The sequence below is a fragment of the Parasteatoda tepidariorum genome, chromosome 6 (genome assembly GCF_043381705.1).
Source record: "Parasteatoda tepidariorum isolate YZ-2023 chromosome 6, CAS_Ptep_4.0, whole genome shotgun sequence".
Taxonomy (NCBI): Eukaryota; Metazoa; Arthropoda; class Arachnida; order Araneae; family Theridiidae; genus Parasteatoda; species Parasteatoda tepidariorum.
This window is the reverse complement of record NC_092209.1, coordinates 85,601,134-85,618,295: the sequence shown is the minus strand read 5'-3', so window position 1 is coordinate 85,618,295 and position 17,162 is coordinate 85,601,134. Positions and strand designations below refer to the sequence as shown.

At 30.3% G+C, this 17,162-nt stretch overlaps 1 protein-coding gene across 4 annotated transcripts in view; it reads left to right on the top strand.

The window, feature by feature from the left end:
* LOC107444341 (uncharacterized) overlaps window positions 1-16,726 on the top strand; it is a 163,024-nt gene extending 146,298 nt beyond the window's left edge. For all 4 annotated transcript variants that reach the window (XM_071181675.1, XM_043046941.2, XM_043046942.2 and 1 more), the window contains one exon: window positions 13,513-16,726. In XM_071181675.1, coding sequence (XP_071037776.1) covers window positions 13,533-14,996 — 1,464 coding nt within the window. In that variant the 5' untranslated portion in view covers window positions 13,513-13,532 and the 3' untranslated portion in view covers window positions 14,997-16,726. The remainder of the gene's footprint in view (window positions 1-13,512) is intronic.
* Window positions 16,727-17,162: the final 436 nt, after the last annotated feature.

Below are 17,162 nucleotides of genomic sequence, written 5' to 3'. Positions count from 1 at the left end.
GGCTTTTTTTTTTTTTTTTTAAATGGTTGTTTTTTCACGGGATTAGTATGGACATGCTATTATTATTTTGGAATTCTCTCCTAATAAAGTTAGCTACAGTTTATTTGGAAGACTACAGTCGTTCGTAATTAATTTCGTTAAAACGAGAATTGTAGTTTTGATCCATTTTCCTAATACTAATACAATCATAAAATCGGATTGTGAATCTTAACCAAACTTGAAATCTGAATTACATTATTACACTAATGTATGGTTAGTAATATTATATTTAAATAATATTAATAATTATATGCAATCTTAAAGTTTTAATATTAGATAAAATATTATATATTATTATATTATAAATATTATATTACATACAATCGTAAAGTCGATTTTAGTAGGAAAGTGAATCTTAACCAAACTTGAAATCTGAATTCTATTATTATACTTAGGTACGGTTGGTAATATTATACTTAAATAATATTTATAATTATATTCAATTATAAAGTCGTAAGATTATATACAATATAATATATAGGTAATATTATATACAATCATAAAGTCGATTTTGCAAGATTGTGAGTCTTAATCTAACTTGAAATCTGAATTCTATTATTACATTAACGTATGGTAAAAATAATTTATCAGTTAATTAGCTTGAATCTTAAATTACTAGAGTTATCTTTGAGTTTTAATTTCAGTGCATCAAGCTTTTACAAAAACATCAGGTTTTGAAAACAGTCTTTCGAACAGTGCATGGTAGGTCATAGTTAGCATTTAATTTGAAATCTTTGGTTAAAACAACGTGTAATTTAACTTTTAAGAAGTCAAATTATTAGAATTTACTTCAAATAGAATTTTTAATGTACCGATTCCTTACTAACATTTCGTAACTTTTAAAAACGGCTATTCGAGTTATGGATCTAAATGTACTGGTAATTTTAATTATTACTCGCTTTAACAATTTATTACTTAACTAACACTGCCTCTAACTTTCAAAAACGATATTTTCTGTCTCTAAATATTCGTCTGATTTAAAATTTAAGAATGGTGTTGTAAAAAAAAATAATAGTACGATTGGTTGGAAACTGAAAGTTTTTAGAATTAAGTTTTTTAGTCCATTCTTGATTTGTTCTCTAAAATCAATGTAAAATTTATGTATTAGTTTTAATGTCCTGCTGTGTTTTCACATAAAAGTGGGTCACTATATCTGTAGGAAAAGGGAGGAAAAACAACCACAACAAAAACAATTTTTAAAAAAATTCTCATAACATAGACATCCTATGATATCCCATTTACGGGAGTAAATAAGACTTTTTAAAATTTATTCGTTAAGAAGATGAATTCATGAAATGAATTTATTCATAAAGAATCACTTAATTATATATTTTGATGACTTTTCCTTGGTGTCAGTATAATAAGCAAATCGGAAGGCTTTTTTTCATTTATTTTTCTTTATTTTTATTCAATACAATATTACAAATTATTTTTGCAATTCACATTTGATATTTTCTCTCTAAAAAGTTATTTAGTGTCGTACGAAAAACAATGGATTTCTGACAATGATGTTTTTTTTTTTTACTTCATTATTTACTGGTAATTTATTTAGCTGGAGGCTTTTAAATTCTTACTCCGTCTCCCTCTCTTTTCACTTCTATTTATAGTATTCTACCCCATATTCTTATATAGGGAACAACTAAGAAACATAGACAACCACACGGAGAGAAAAATTTCAGTAATATATATAGCTAATAAAATAGTTAATAAAACCAAAAAATCATAGTTCTTACCACACATTTAGTAAAAATACAATTAATTTAAGTTAATTTGACTGAATAAATTGTTTTTATTCCATGGTCTATGGCAGTGTTTCCCAAAGTGTGGTACGCGTACCCCCAGGGGTACGGGAACAATTTAGTGGGGGTACGCGCTCTTACGCGAATATCTTCAGGGGTCTGTCCAGACATTCTGTGAAAGGTCCGTTTTTCGTGAAATGGTGAAAAAATTACTCAACAGTCTTTCAACCAGGGTCCGCTTTTATGAATTTGTGCAAATAGGGTCCGTTATTGCAAAAAAAAACTTTTTCAAGGAGTTTTTAAATTGTAAAGACATACAAGATTATGCTCAACACTGTAAAATTATAATTAAAAAAATTAAATTTTAAAAAATAAACAACAATTGCTGCTTCTAAATTAGAGATGCAACATACAAATATTTGGTATTTAGCCTATACTGCTGAACGCAGAATATTCATTTCGGACGAATAATGGAAGAATCGTCTGCCGAAGACAAAACTTAATTCGTTTACATCCATCTTTCTTGTTTTCTGCCCTGGGAAGGGTTTATTCGATTAACAAAATAATAATGAGGATAAACAAATTTGTGAAGGGTCCGATTAAACGAAAAATCATTTTGTGAAGGGTCCGTTTTTAAGTTAAAATATTTTGTGAAGGGTCCGTTTTTATGAAAAGATATTTTGTGAAGGGTCCGTTAATGGACCCAAATTTCTTCTAAACAGACCCCTGATCTTACAACAAAAGAACATTTCAAAAAAATTTTATTTAAAAACAAAGCTATCCATGAAAATTTACAATTAAGTATTTCTCTATTGGCTATTTTTGGCTGAGTTAACTGTTAATAATTAATATTGTCAAAAGTCAGTTGTAATTTTTTACTTATGTGCAATTTTTTTAGAGTAAAAAATACATAAACTTTTTATTAGGGTACAAAGCGTTATGAAAAATTTAGAAAGGGTACACAAAAGTCATAAGTTTGGGAAACACTGGTCTATGGTATCATAATAAAATTACCAAATTTTACCACATTTTGACTCGCATTATAAAACAATATTTTATTTTTAATTTCATCAAAACCATTAGCAAAACAATTTGGCAAACAATTATTGAGCTTTTTGATGTTAACACAACCAGAAACAGCCGAAATTTTACGATATTCCGATAGTATTGACCATATTTCTCTTTTCTTAGTGGATGTTATTTTACATGTTTTTAAAATTCTTGTTGACATTGAAGAAAAAAAAGACATTCACATTGAATATATAAGCTAGGAAAAACCAAAATCGCTAGCAAAATCAAATATAATCGCTATTGAGGATGGCAGTGCTGAAAATATAAATCCAAGCTTGATAGCTAAAGAAAGCAATTTATTTATATAAATGCTGAGTCATAACATTGGTTTCAGAGCTTCATCTGAAATTTAATTGTTATTAACTATTATTAGACAGGTATGTAAAAGAATTTTAAAATTTTTCTAAAACTAATAAGTATTAAAATTTTCTTAACAACTCATAACCTGGAACATCGGGCTACATAATGATAACCACAATTTTCTTTGTGCTGTGCAAATATCTCGAGATTTAATGAAAATTGTATTTTACTTACTTCTCATCCATGCATTTTAATACTATTGTAGATTCTGTGTAAATTTAAGAGAAAAACAATGTTTGAGTTTGAAATTCTTGCTAAATTGTAAGGAACTATTTTCTTCTTGTAAGTAAGGCATTTAATGGCTTATTAAAATCGGGGGTAAAATAACAATAAATGAATGAATTTATTCTTAATGAAATTATACGCATTAAAAATCTCAAATTTCTCTTGATACATGGATTTTATTACAATTTTAAGTAATATGTAAATTTAGATGAGAAAACTAAATATTAATTTAAATTGAAATTCTTGCTTAATTATAAATCAATTTTTATTTCTACTGTATTTTTTTATGCTTTCAGCGGGATTTTGACAATTTTAAAAGAATTTAGTGAGATTATATAGTTTATGAAAAATGGGCTCATTACAGTAAAAAATATGGCTCCAAATACCATGCTGAGCAAGAGAGCACTTTTTTCTAGGTTAACATCAATTCAAGCTTTCATATATGTTTTATAGGGTGTAATTTAAATCTAAACAATTAAAATTGAATAATCTTATATTAAACTCGAGCGTATTCACACCAAACAAGAATTATTTTCATTCCCTAAAACACCAATCTTGGCTCGTTTTGATTACCAAAAATTCAAGATCCGCGAAGTAGAATATTGCGTGTAGTTTATTCACAATCTAGAATGATCTGGAAAAAGTTAGTTGTTGTTTTCAACGCTGTTACTCATCAATAGAAACAAAAATTCACAGCGAAATACGTATGTTTATTTTAAGTTGCGTAATAAGGATAATTCTATATCAACTTTTAAATCTCTGAGAACTGTTTTAACTGATTTTATAATATATCATTTCAATTCGTTCTGCTAAGCCTAGTTCGAATTCGTCTTAAAATTCTCTCTCTGCTACGCGTATGTTAGATTTACAAACTAATTTTTATTTTACGAATTACTGTATACATGCATTCTAAATTACTGATTCTTACTTTATAATGCATTGTAAAAAATAACTTTACTGACTCTTATATGTTTCTTATCTCACTGCAATTATAAATTGTAATGTCACTGAATTATGAAACTAATGGCGACTATACAACAAACACTGTAAAATAGAACATTGATGTAGTAAAACACTAGATCCAAGAGTTATGCATGGTGTTTCACTATACACTTTGGAGTAAAATAATAGATACTATTTTAAGCGTTGAAATACACTAAAATTTTTTTACTGCGTAATAACGACAAATGTAAATCAACTGGAACCGCGATAGCTCAGGGGATAGAGCGTTAGCCTTCCAATGAGGTGAACAGGGCTCGAATCCCAGCGATGGCTAATTTATACAAAATTCCGTATCCGTATTTCGTATCAGACCGACCACAGGGCTAACATAAAGTATCCTCAGTGGCAGATGGATCATGGGTTAGAGTCAGGCTAACCGTGATCGGTTTTCGTGATTTTCTACTACATGTAAAGCAAATGCGTGTTAGTTTGATCAAAAATACACCACGAAGGCAAATTTTTCTTAATACTTAATCCAAGAGTTCCCTTTTCTTCTGGATTGGGTTAAAAATTACTAGGCTATGGAGTTGAACATAACTTAGGTCGGCTGTTCAATGACTGTTATAAAGTATAAATCATCTTTAATAAAAATTACATGTCAATTTCTCTTAGCACGTATTTTAATACAATAAGTTATACGTAAATTTAAGCTAAAAACTTAATTAAAAACTTTTTATTAATTATAATGAATTTTTTTTTTTTTTTTTTTAATTTCTGTGATTTTTTCTCTCTCGTTTCTAACGGCATTTTTTTGCTATCCTTAAAGGATTTTTTTTAAGGCTCTAATAACAATAAATAAATAATAAACCAACAACAAAAGAATTTGGCAGCTGTCGCTCACTTAATCATTTCGCATTCATGGTATTTCTTACAAACAGTGCTTTTACTGACGTATCATTAACTTCTGTTTCGGTCGACATCTTCAGCTTCATCCTCCATCGCATGGGGGAGGAGAGATCGAACAACTGAATAAAACTCCCTATTAAGAAAACATCGATATCACAGAAGCCCTATAACGATAATGCCATGGTAGGAGGGTGGCAAAAGCCAGCAAGAATGATTGCTATCACCAGAGAAAAAAAAGAAAAAGCTATCATTAAGACAGTTTTATATTCCCAGGTGCTTAGGGATGCTTCTTTGGGTGTAGACCGCGGCGAATTTCGGGTATGATATAATTGTTTTGGCGCAGATGTCGGTAGATTTGGATGCTAAAAGAATCCCTCACGATGTTGTGGCCTCTGTATTTTACTCAACGCTCGCTTAATTTAGTGGTTCGTGTGATAAAGCTATCTTTTAAACGGTTTTATGACGATATTCCCTTACTTGGTGCAAGTTGTTTTGCTGTAACTCATGTAATTTTTTTCTCTCTCTCCAGTCCTTATGATATGGAATGTTATCTTAATCATTGTTGAATCAAATTTATGGAATCGTTAAATCACGATAAAATGCTTTGAGTGTATCATATTTTAGCTTTAATTTGGTTCGCAATCAAACGAACATTTTTATTTTAGCTCTTATAAGTTTTGGCGGACGTTAGATTAAAAAAGCGTTAGGAGAAGCGTTATATTAAAAATAAATATCAAATTTTAAACAGGGTATAATTGTCTTAAGATGTTTACTTTCCGAAAAAAGTGCTGATACGTTTTATTTTCTTAAAAATTTTATTTGAATTTTTTTCTTCTTATAAACGAATTTTTTTTAGTATTTTTGTTCAAAGGTGTTCGCCGAAGTCACATTTTAGCTTAACCGTTACACTGACTTCTCCTTAAGTCCCGAAGATCAAAGGCATTACTTAGGGTGGAAGTGGTCAAATTCATTCTTGAGGCTTAGAAATTTAAAGAAAAATTGCTAATTTTTACCGGTTCTAGGACTATTTTAAACTTTATGAATTTGATAACCTTGCCTCCCCACTAGCAATTGTATTAGTGCAGCTTCAAAGCGACTTTAATTGCCAAGACCAATGGGAGTTGAATACTTGTCCACTATCTCATTAACTAAAGTAAAAAGGAGCTTTTCTACTTTTTAAAGAGAGAAAAAAACATTTTTTTTTTCTGTAAATTTAATTACACAAATATTGAATGAAAAATTGTGATCTTGAAAGAGGCTGTGTCCCTTAATGTATAAAATGCGAGGAGGCTGACCCCCTTCCCCGGTTCCACGTGAAAAATTGAATAATTTGAAGCCGAAACAGTCTCCTCCCCCCCCCCACACACAAACATAAGGCGCAGATAAATATTATGTTCGCATATTTTGGACTGATTCCCATTTTCCAAGAAATTTATTTTAACTGAGTGTGCTTACGTAAAATACAACTCTTCATAAAGAGCGTAAATTTTCAAGGTGTAATCACGTGTAATTTTTGACATGTAAATACATGAAATAACAATACATGGATTTTCGACAATGAGGGGAATTTAGTGTGTGACGTAGTTGTTACGCAAACCTTACTCATATTAGCAAAACCAAGCTTCTTTTCTTAGGTTCTTATTTACTACGTCAAAAATTTTAATCTATCTTAACACCTTGGTGTAGTAAAACATCAGGAATGAGTGTAAAGTAGTTGCTACCATTTTTACTGTTCAGTTATACTAAAATTTATAGTGAAAAATATTATAAGATGCACAGAAGAATCCATATAATTATTTTTATGATAAAATGTAAAGTAAGATTATTTTCGGATGCTCATACGCACAATAATTCTTAAAATATATTTAGTGTTTAAATCTAATTCACACGCATCTCAAAAAGTATATTAAAACGTCTTCGAGTTAGGCAGAGCAGAGCAGAACAGAAACAGATAAAAATAATTTACTATAAATTTTTTTAATACAATTGAGAGATATTTAAAAGTAAAAATATAATTATCCTTATTACTTAACTGAAAATATATATAAAATTTGTGTGGGTGAATTTTTCTTTCAGTAATTGTATAGCAGCGTGTAAGACTATAGCATTAAGACATGCCATTTCGGGCTCGATTGTAAATTAAGTTCTGTTGTCATCTGACGATATTCCAACGTATACCAAAATTTTTGTTTTTGGAATCAAAAGTAATGAATGGTCTGAATACGTGTGAGCATTTGTTGTAAACATTCTCCATTATTAGTGTTATAATCTGACTTCATTTAAAGTACACGCGTACGTTTGATTCAATGTTTAACTTGTAATAAAGTGCTCGTTCACACAAATTTAAGGGTTCTTAAACACCAAATTTGGGGAGATATTACATTACAGTGTTTAGAGTGTAATATTTGAATGACTACTCATGATAGAAAAAACAAAACTTAGTTTATAATTTCTAAATTTGTAAACAGGAAATAAGATTTTGAAATAAAATCAATCAAGGAGTTCTAATTCATTACAAAAGGGAATAGTGTCAAGGTAATGAATAACATTTTTAGTTTTTGGTTAAGCAACGCTCATCTACAATTGAAAAAAAAAATATTGCTATTAGTGAGTATTTTAGAAAAGATAATTTTAAGAAATGTGTTTTTTTTCTTGACATTAATTTGGATTTTAAATAATTCTTTTGTCTTTTTCTTTGCATCTTAAATTTTAAACATAGTTCGAATTTTTTCAGTTAAAGCAAATTTTTCTTACAGATTTTTTTTTTTAAATTTTAAAAATCAAAAGATTGACTTTGGGGGTAAAGAGATAAAATTCAAAGTTACATATTAATGAAATAACAATTTTAAATTATTTATCTTTCTCAACTACTTGGTATATAACGTTTTTTATGAGGGAAGTTTGGCTTTCATAAGGAAGCTTGTTTTAGTAATTTTTAAGTTAGTTTCATGAAACGTAATATTATCTTATAAACAAAATATAGATTTTTAAAAATCTGTGACTTGGCGGAATGAGGCCATGAAAAAATTTGAAAATTGCTTGCTGGCATGTTTTCAAGAATTGTTTCCAGGTATACTTTTTGTTTGTAATTTTCCATTTCATTTCAAAACATTTAAAATAGCATACACAATATCATTGGAAGGTTATTTTCTGGAAGAATATTTTCTTTTTCTTCTGGTTATTTTTCTGATGATTTCTATTCATTTAATATTTTTTATATTATATGTTGCGGAAAATTGTATTTGGTAGGATTTTTTTAGTAATTTGATTTCCAGACAATTGAAATATTAACATACAAAATATCGCTGAAAATTTTTCTTCAAGTAATTTTTCAGTTGATTCAGACATTTAATGCTATAATTAATTAGTAATTTACGAAATATTATTAATTAATTGAAACTAGGGGAGATTTAAAATGAAAACTAACGGAAAAATTTTAAACATAATAATTTAAACTGTTTGAGACAAATCTACGCAGCATGTTCCTGGTGGGATCTTGTAACGCAAAAATTCTCCATTTTCTAAACTTACTCATTTAGGCCCGCCTATAGGCTTCATTAATTACATTCTAATTGTTATTTGGCGTTTGCCCAAAATATTTTCTTTGACTATTGGCTTAATGTCGCTAAAACAGCCAATGGTTTCGATTGCTTGCCGCAAACACAGAATAACAAGTCAACGTACCGAACTTTCGAGGCAAAATACAGCTATCTGTCATTTGTCTTCGAATTCTCTCCCCCCTTCTTGTCTCTGAGAGAGTCTCTCAGTTAGTTGTTTAGCGCAAAGCCACTGGTATTTAAGGACTAAAAATAGGCAACCGGAACGTCTAGACGCAACATATCTGTCTACGCAACTCACCTCTCAACAAAATATTTTTCTAACATTTTTTTTTTAATTGTTTTTCTTTCTCAAGCCACGTGACTTAGTCTGTTTTCTAACTTTCTTTCCGATGTTTTCAGCAATTTTACCAGTTTATTTTCTTTCTTTTCTTCGTCTTTTTTCTAAATGTATGTATCGAAAATATCCTGATGAAATATTTACAAAAATTATTTATAATTAAGCAAAATTATTATTAAAAAACAGAATTTATTATATTTCTTTTATTTCTTAAAAAAAATTAGTCTTCCTTTAAGATATTTTTACCATTTTAAGTTGTTAAAGCTACTTCCCCAAATTTATTAAAATCAGACTGGTTAAATTAAACTAAGAAAAAAATTCCAGTTAAACTATAGAACTGCATGGTAATTACTCTTCTAGTTAAAAATAAATAAATAAAAAATGAAAACAATCCCGGTTACTATAACTAAAATATACGGCATATAAATCATTAATTTTTGGTAATTTCCCCGCTCATATAGTAACGATTTAACAGAAATTCTGGATTTTAAGATTATAGTATTTATTACCAAACATTTAGTGAAAAAATACACAAGTCAAAATTAAATTGAATCAATTAAATGCTTTTTATGCTATTCTCTAAGTTATCAGGATAGAATTATCAAATTTTACCATATTTATCAAATTTTATCACATATCATAAATTCTTATATTATTGTTAATTTTACCAAAATCATTACCATAACGCTTCAATAAAAATTACTGAGCTTCTTGGTGTTCACATAGAAGCAGAGAAATACAGTAAATTGTACCATGTTTTGTTAATTTTTACCATATTATTTTTCTTCTCAGTGGAAAAAAATCATTTTAATAAATTAAAACATAATGAATATATTTTCGGTTCCTATTTTCTGTCCCTAACTTAATATTTACTGCTAATTTTACTTTGATTTTAATAAACAACGTGATTGTTGTGGCATTAAAAAATTAACAATCCAATCCATTCTTTCTTTGTATTTAAACATTAAGATCATAGTATTCATTGAAGTAAAATAGTATAAAGACCGGTAAGAAAAATAATGGCACAAGTGATAAAAATTTCAAAATAATTTGATGATATTATGAAAATTTCAAGATATTTTGACTATAATCAGAAGAATTCCATTTTTTTCTCAGTTATAAAATTACGGCTTGTGTAATACGATCAATCTTAACAAACATTAAGAATTTTCAACAATAATTAAGAGAATGTGAAAGCACAATAGAAAGAGGAACGTTGTCTGAGGAGGAGAAATTAGCTTGGAAATAGAATAACCCTAATGTACCGTATATTTCTGTCGTAATAAATTCAATAATAAATATACCGTATTTTCTGTCGTAATTAATTTAACAGATTTAACTAAATATTGAAAGTGAGTGATTATTATTGAAACATTTTATGCATAATTATTCTCTCCAGAAGAAAAGAGTTCACTGTTTATCTAGTTTGTATGTTACTCTTTGCAAAAAGTAATTACAAAAGTTTCTAAAAATCAATTTTTTGGGAAAAAATTTCGTTTTGCTGAAATTTTAGAGACAATCATTAATTTTTGTAATAAAATACAATATATGATTACATTGATTAATGTTTGCTTACATAAATTATTAAAATTAATCTTAATTAAATTATTTCTTCGTGCATAGTTTTTTGTTCTTATCAGTACAAAAAAGGGAACATCAAATAGTAACCGTTACTAATTTGATCAACTTGCTAGTATAAAGTATTAATTTAATGTGAAAATGTTGTTCATTTCTTACTAATTGAACTAATAACTGTTGCTCATTTCTAACTAACAACCTTAAACATTCTTAGAAAAATTTTGTTGCTATTTCGAATTTTCCTGTTACAATTCTGATTAAAACTAATGGTTAAAATTAACGAAAATCCTCGGTATCATAGCCAACTATTTTTGTTTATTTATTTTTAATTTCTAGAGAAACTTATAATTTTTTAACTTCCGTAAACTATTAAAAACGAAACAGAAATCCCGGTTCAATTCAAAAACATTTACTAACTGTCACGATAAAAAAAAAATTTTATTGTCTCCTTTATTTTCGAAATAAATTTATGATGAATTAAAATGGCTCCATCCACCATTTAAATTGCTGTATCATGTTTTTAAATTTTTTTTTGAGAATAAAATAATAATAACATTTTATTAATCATTAATGAGACTTTTAAACCTTTAATTAGAAATAAATATGTTTTTTGGCCAATACATCTTTTAAATTGTTCTCTAATTAACAATAGCTAACAATTAACTAATATATTTAATTGTTTTCTAATAATTCTTTTATAATTAATTTTATACTATTTCATATGCTCACTTGTTTATTAATTTTGTGTGTTTGTTCTTGTGAGCATATTTTTTCTTAATTATTATGTTTTAACATATTATTAAAAATTGATGTGTTGATTTGCTGTTTTACTTTACTTTAAAAATGTTACAAAATGTGTAAGATTGAAAGTGCTGTGCTTGTTTTTAAAATAGTATTAACTTAAAATACATATAGGGGAAAGATAATTTTAAAGTGATATTTTGAAAGTGCTATATTATCCGGTTTGATAAAAACATGTTATTGCTGGCCATTTGCAAAGAACATTTATTAAACATGCCAGTCTCTACACGTATAAGCTTGTTTCTAACAAGGATGTTAAAAAAGCTCCATGGTTTTTAATGAGAAATTTCGTAACATTTTTTCTAAACATTCGACTTTTCTGAAATTTGCTTAACTTGTTCTTCGACTATGCGTTTCCTAATTCATATTCATTAAGATAGTTTGTGATTATATTTAAATTGGGAAATAAATTTTTAATTTCAAAATTACTCATTATGTTAGAAATTTCGGACATTGTTGTTGTTGGGATCATCGGAATTGTTGAATCATAATATCGTTCAAATTCATTACAACCTTAGTATGGTGTAACATAATATATGTTCCATATTATTGTATTTTATAAACTTGATTATCCGACACTAGGGTTCTACTTAACACTTTATTAAGCTTAAAGCAATCTTGCACCTTATTATGACTCAAGGTACCGATATTATGGGTCAATGTTTAACCGATTTTTCTGAGGGTGTTTCGATATAAAAAGACTAGTAATCCAATATAAAGCAGTCCCGCAGTGGACACGGTTGAACTTAGAACCCAGTAGAACTTGCTGCTGTCAGTAAGCGGGTGGGTGACTACTTTCATCAGTCTGCGTAGAGACCGAGGGTACGCCATGCCTGTCCTCGTTAAACTGTTCTACCTTAAAGTGCTCGACTTCACGCGCAGGTCGTCGGGCTACCAAAGCAAGGGAGCCTTCCTCTCTGCAGAGGATAAAAATTGCAAAGGCATGTCTTCGGATCATCCTCAGGAATGCTTTTCAGACCGTCGTCAATAAATAGCTCATTGTACAGCTCTAGGGCAACGTAAGTAAAATTCCTACCTAAAAAAATAAAGCTATGAAAAAAAACATTAAATGAAGTCATACTAACTAAAGTTTTGAAGCCATTAAAATAAAATCTATTGTAAGTAACCTTTAAAATTCAACAAAAATTGTGTTTTTTTTAAGCCTTGATTCTAATATGTTTTCTTAAATACTTAAAGGAAAATTGACATTTCCCCCCCTCCCAACACTTTTAATTTTAGAGTAATTGTTATTTTACATAAGGCTTCTGTTAATACGCCTTATTTTAAAAGCACCGCTAATTAACCAAAGCATTTTTAATTAGAAAAAAAAATTTTAGCGCTGTACTAAATATAAAAATTAAAGATAAATCGCTGTTCTATGTTCCCCATTAATGAGCCATTTTTATTTCTTATCAAATTTGTTGGCGTCTCGCGAAAAAGAGGCTCTGTCACGCGAGCGTGAAACTAAAAAAAGTACAAGTATTTGNGGGGGTCGAGAAGGGGTTGAAAAATAGATTAAAGAAGTTGAGGCAAAGCGCGACTTAAGGCCGTGGAGTAAATATTTCTCATCAAGCATTTTTCTAATGTGTATCCTTCCCTATTCATCATCGCTTAGAGAAAGAAGAGATTTTTCCTTCCCCCCTTTTTTCTCGAATGTTTGCGCTGACGGGAGGCAAAGTTGAGTTTCTTTTGTTTTCCTTCCCACCCCCGCACTTTGAATTACTTTTTACGTTTCGCGCCAGCCAATTAAAAGCGTAGCGTATCGGCGGTTCTAATGAGGGTGCGGCATAAGCAGGTACAGAGGATCGTTTGTTTCGCATTGATTCGTTAAGCATTAGCATAATTTTATTCTGCGCTTCTTTCTCTCTTTTTTTTAAAAAAATAAATAATAAAAAAGAAGCACTAATGAGATTCCTTGTTACTTACTGCTTCTTCTTCTTCTTGCTGTCCGTAGGTTAACCGTGGCCGCTGACTATGAAGGACGGGCCGGAGGTTGCGGAAGGAGTGAAGACTGCAAGCAGCGCCACCAACGGTGGAGGCGACAAGTGCGATATGAGATCTTTGGACGAGCAAAGTCGCCGTAACGGCGTGGCCGAGGTGGCTGTGGACATCAACGCCCTGCCTGTTGGCGGCACCTTAATCACAGACGCCGCCAGCACCAATGGAGACAGCGACAAAACCAAAAACGGTGTCCCAAAGAACGGCGAGAAGCAGTTCTTCTGCAGGATCTGTAACCGAAGCTTCGGTTACAAGCATGTCTTGCAAAACCATGAACGTACACATACAGGCGAAAAACCATTTGAGTGTCCTGAGTGCCACAAACGGTTTACGCGGGATCACCACCTCAAGACTCACATGCGTTTGCACACGGGTGAAAAGCCATATCAATGTTCCCACTGCGATCGCCACTTTGTGCAAGTTGCTAACCTCAGGCGACATCTTCGAGTGCACACGGGTGAGCGGCCTTATGCTTGCCAAATGTGTGAGTCCCGTTTCTCAGACAGCAATCAACTGAAAGCTCACATGCTCATTCACCGAGGTGAGAAACCCTTTCAGTGTCAAGAGTGCCTGGGACGATTCCGTCGCAGACATCACCTGATTCATCACAAATGCCCTAAAGATGAATCCAACTTGGGCAAGTCCAGGAAAGGCAGGCGACCCAAAGTTTACGAGCAAATCCATACTTCCGACCATGAAGATCACGAAGATCTTGATGGTGAACTTCTGCCTGACATTTCGGATAACGAGGAGAACATGGTTGACACCAACAACTCCTCATCAGAAGCTGAGCAACCATCTCCTCCGTCTGTTCATCCAGTAGAAACTATTATCCACCACAATAATCATCACAACAATCATCACAATGAGATAATGGTAATAACCAATGGCGTTACCAATGGTACACACGGCATCAACGGTACAAACGGAACCAATGGTACCAACGGTAATCGAAGAAAACCAAGTAGAACCATTCGCATTTTAACTCCCCAACAACGCGAGCTTTTTATTCGAGACAAATTAACCATGCAAACGCAAGCTATAGACATGAGGTTGTCTCCGTCCTCTGTCGAGGTGCAACCAGTGACAGTTATTGTTCCAAATAGGTTTCTCTCGACTGTCGAGGGGGTCCTCGATCTGTCTAGTTCGAGGAGTGACTCCGAAGTGGAGGCTATCGAGGATGACCTCCGCCACCATCGTAATAGCTGTGAATGCCACCTTCATCCATTTGCCACAAGACCACTGTCCCAGAGGATTGCTGACCAGAAGAGCAAAATAATAGGCATCGCAAAGCCTCTAAACGGAACAGGTAGGACCGCGCACCATAGTGATGATTCAAACGAATCGCATTTAAACGGCGGAAGACACTTAAGTGATGATGACAACAGCATAGGTGCTATAGCACTGACCACTAAAAAACTCCACGTGGCGACTGCATGATGGCATTTTGCATAGGTGATATTTTGGTAGATGTTCCTGTACCACATTGATTGAGTGGACACTTTACAAGTCGCGGCGGCTCTTTGGAAACACAAATCAACCAAAAGTTGCACCGAAGAGTTTTCGATAAACATTGTCACACCAACTGCAGTTAGAGCATTTCACCCTTATGATTGGGTTTATGATCGCTAAATCAAAACAACCTTAATTCGCTTTTAGCTTTACTTTATCTAGCTTTATTGGCTATAATTCCATTAAGGTTTGGGTAAATTTAATATGTTATATTTTATGTGTACGCAATATTTGATTAGAGAGAAATGGGCTTAAGGTTATTTGTGGTAAATGGCTTATAATCAAGATTTAAATGTTTAATTATTATTATTATTCCAGACTTATTCACTTACTTAAGTAACCCAAAACTGTTGCGAATGTAAACATTTATCGTGTAAATTTGCCTGAGAACTTGGTTGATTCTTTTTGAATTCCCATGCTTAGTATATTTCAAAAGTTGAAGAATTAAGGGCAAAATCTTTTATAGTTTAACATTTTCAAATTTTACACAAAACTGTGATTAGGATATTAAATCAGATTTAATCTGTTGGTATTGTGTTCTTTATATAAGAGAAAATTACTTAGATCTAGTGATTCCACCTCTTTTTGACAGTTAACATTTAACAGTTTTTTTTAATTGTTTATGTAAGGTACTTTGAAGAATTAAGTGCAAATTTTAATTTACCAGTATCAATTTTTAAGAATTTTTACACAAAACTGAGACAGGATCAAGTTCAATTTCGTGTTGCTCTGTTCTTTATCTGAAAGAATAGTCTATTTGATTTTGAGATACAAGCTAATTTTGACCGTTGTCTTTTAACTGTTTATGTTAGGTACTTTTTAACAATTGTATACAAATTCCTTTACTAATTTAGCATTTTTAGAATGTTAGCACAAAACTGTGATTAGAATATAGAGTCAAGTTTAATTCGTTGCTACTCTGTTCTTTACGAACTCAAAAAGAATATTCAGTTCTAGCTGATTTTGTTAATTTAGAGCCTGTTTAATATGTTGTTGATTTGTTGTTCCTAGTTGATTAGTTGAGATTATGATATTATATATTTAGTAATCAAATATATCAAAGTCTTTGGTTTTAATGTTCCTAAAATGCTCTGACTGCAGTTGGTATTTAAAGTGACGTCATTTAGCATTTGAAATACTGGTGAAAAAAAGATAAAGATGTAAATCACGTATTTGTAAAAATATTAAGTAAATAATGACATAAACTCGAATTTATCATTTAGTCTGCTGATAACGAAGAAAGTTGTTCTTGAAACACAATTCTAAAACTATGAACTCAGTGTTACAACGTAAATATCACAATTATATTTTTTATCATCTGCATCTTTTTAACTCAACGTTACTTCTCAACTATTTTGCTTTTTTTACATTTACATCTAACTCTTATTTAGGATAAGTTGGGTGTCAATTCTACAAAAAAAAATTTTTCAATTATATTTTTTGCCATATTCATCAAAAAAATTTTTTCAGTAAGCATTAATTTTTTTTACATTTGCATCAAAATTGCATTTAATTTTTAGCCAATTTAAACCTATTGCTCAGTTTTACAGTATAATTTAGCAAGTATTGCCATTTTGAATATAATTTTGGTGATATTTAAACTGGTGATGTCCTTACAAAACTGTTTTGAGAAAATTGATGTTTAAAAAAAAAAGAAACTTAATTTGTTTGAAATAATAAATTTGCTTAAGTAACGCTATGAAATTGCAATTTTAACTTATAAATATCATGTTGTATGTGATGTAAAAAATGAGAAACTTTTCATAATCTACAGATGAAATTTTTACACTTAAAAAAAATTTAATGAAGAATAAATGTTTTGCTCAAAACTTATTTAATCAAGAAGTTGTACTTGCTACTAAGTTAAAATTATTCAAGTTTTTTTCTTTTTACCTAACAATTTTTTAATGTTTCAAATAAGAACTTATTGAAAAGAAAAAATGATATGCGTTGATTATTCGGAAACAGTTTATAATTTTGACGTGTCTTAGACTTTAAATATGTAAAATAAAAATTTGAAAAAAAAAGAAGCTGTTTTTCAAATTGATGTTTAGATACACCGTCATCATAATCATGTTTGTTTGAAATTTATTA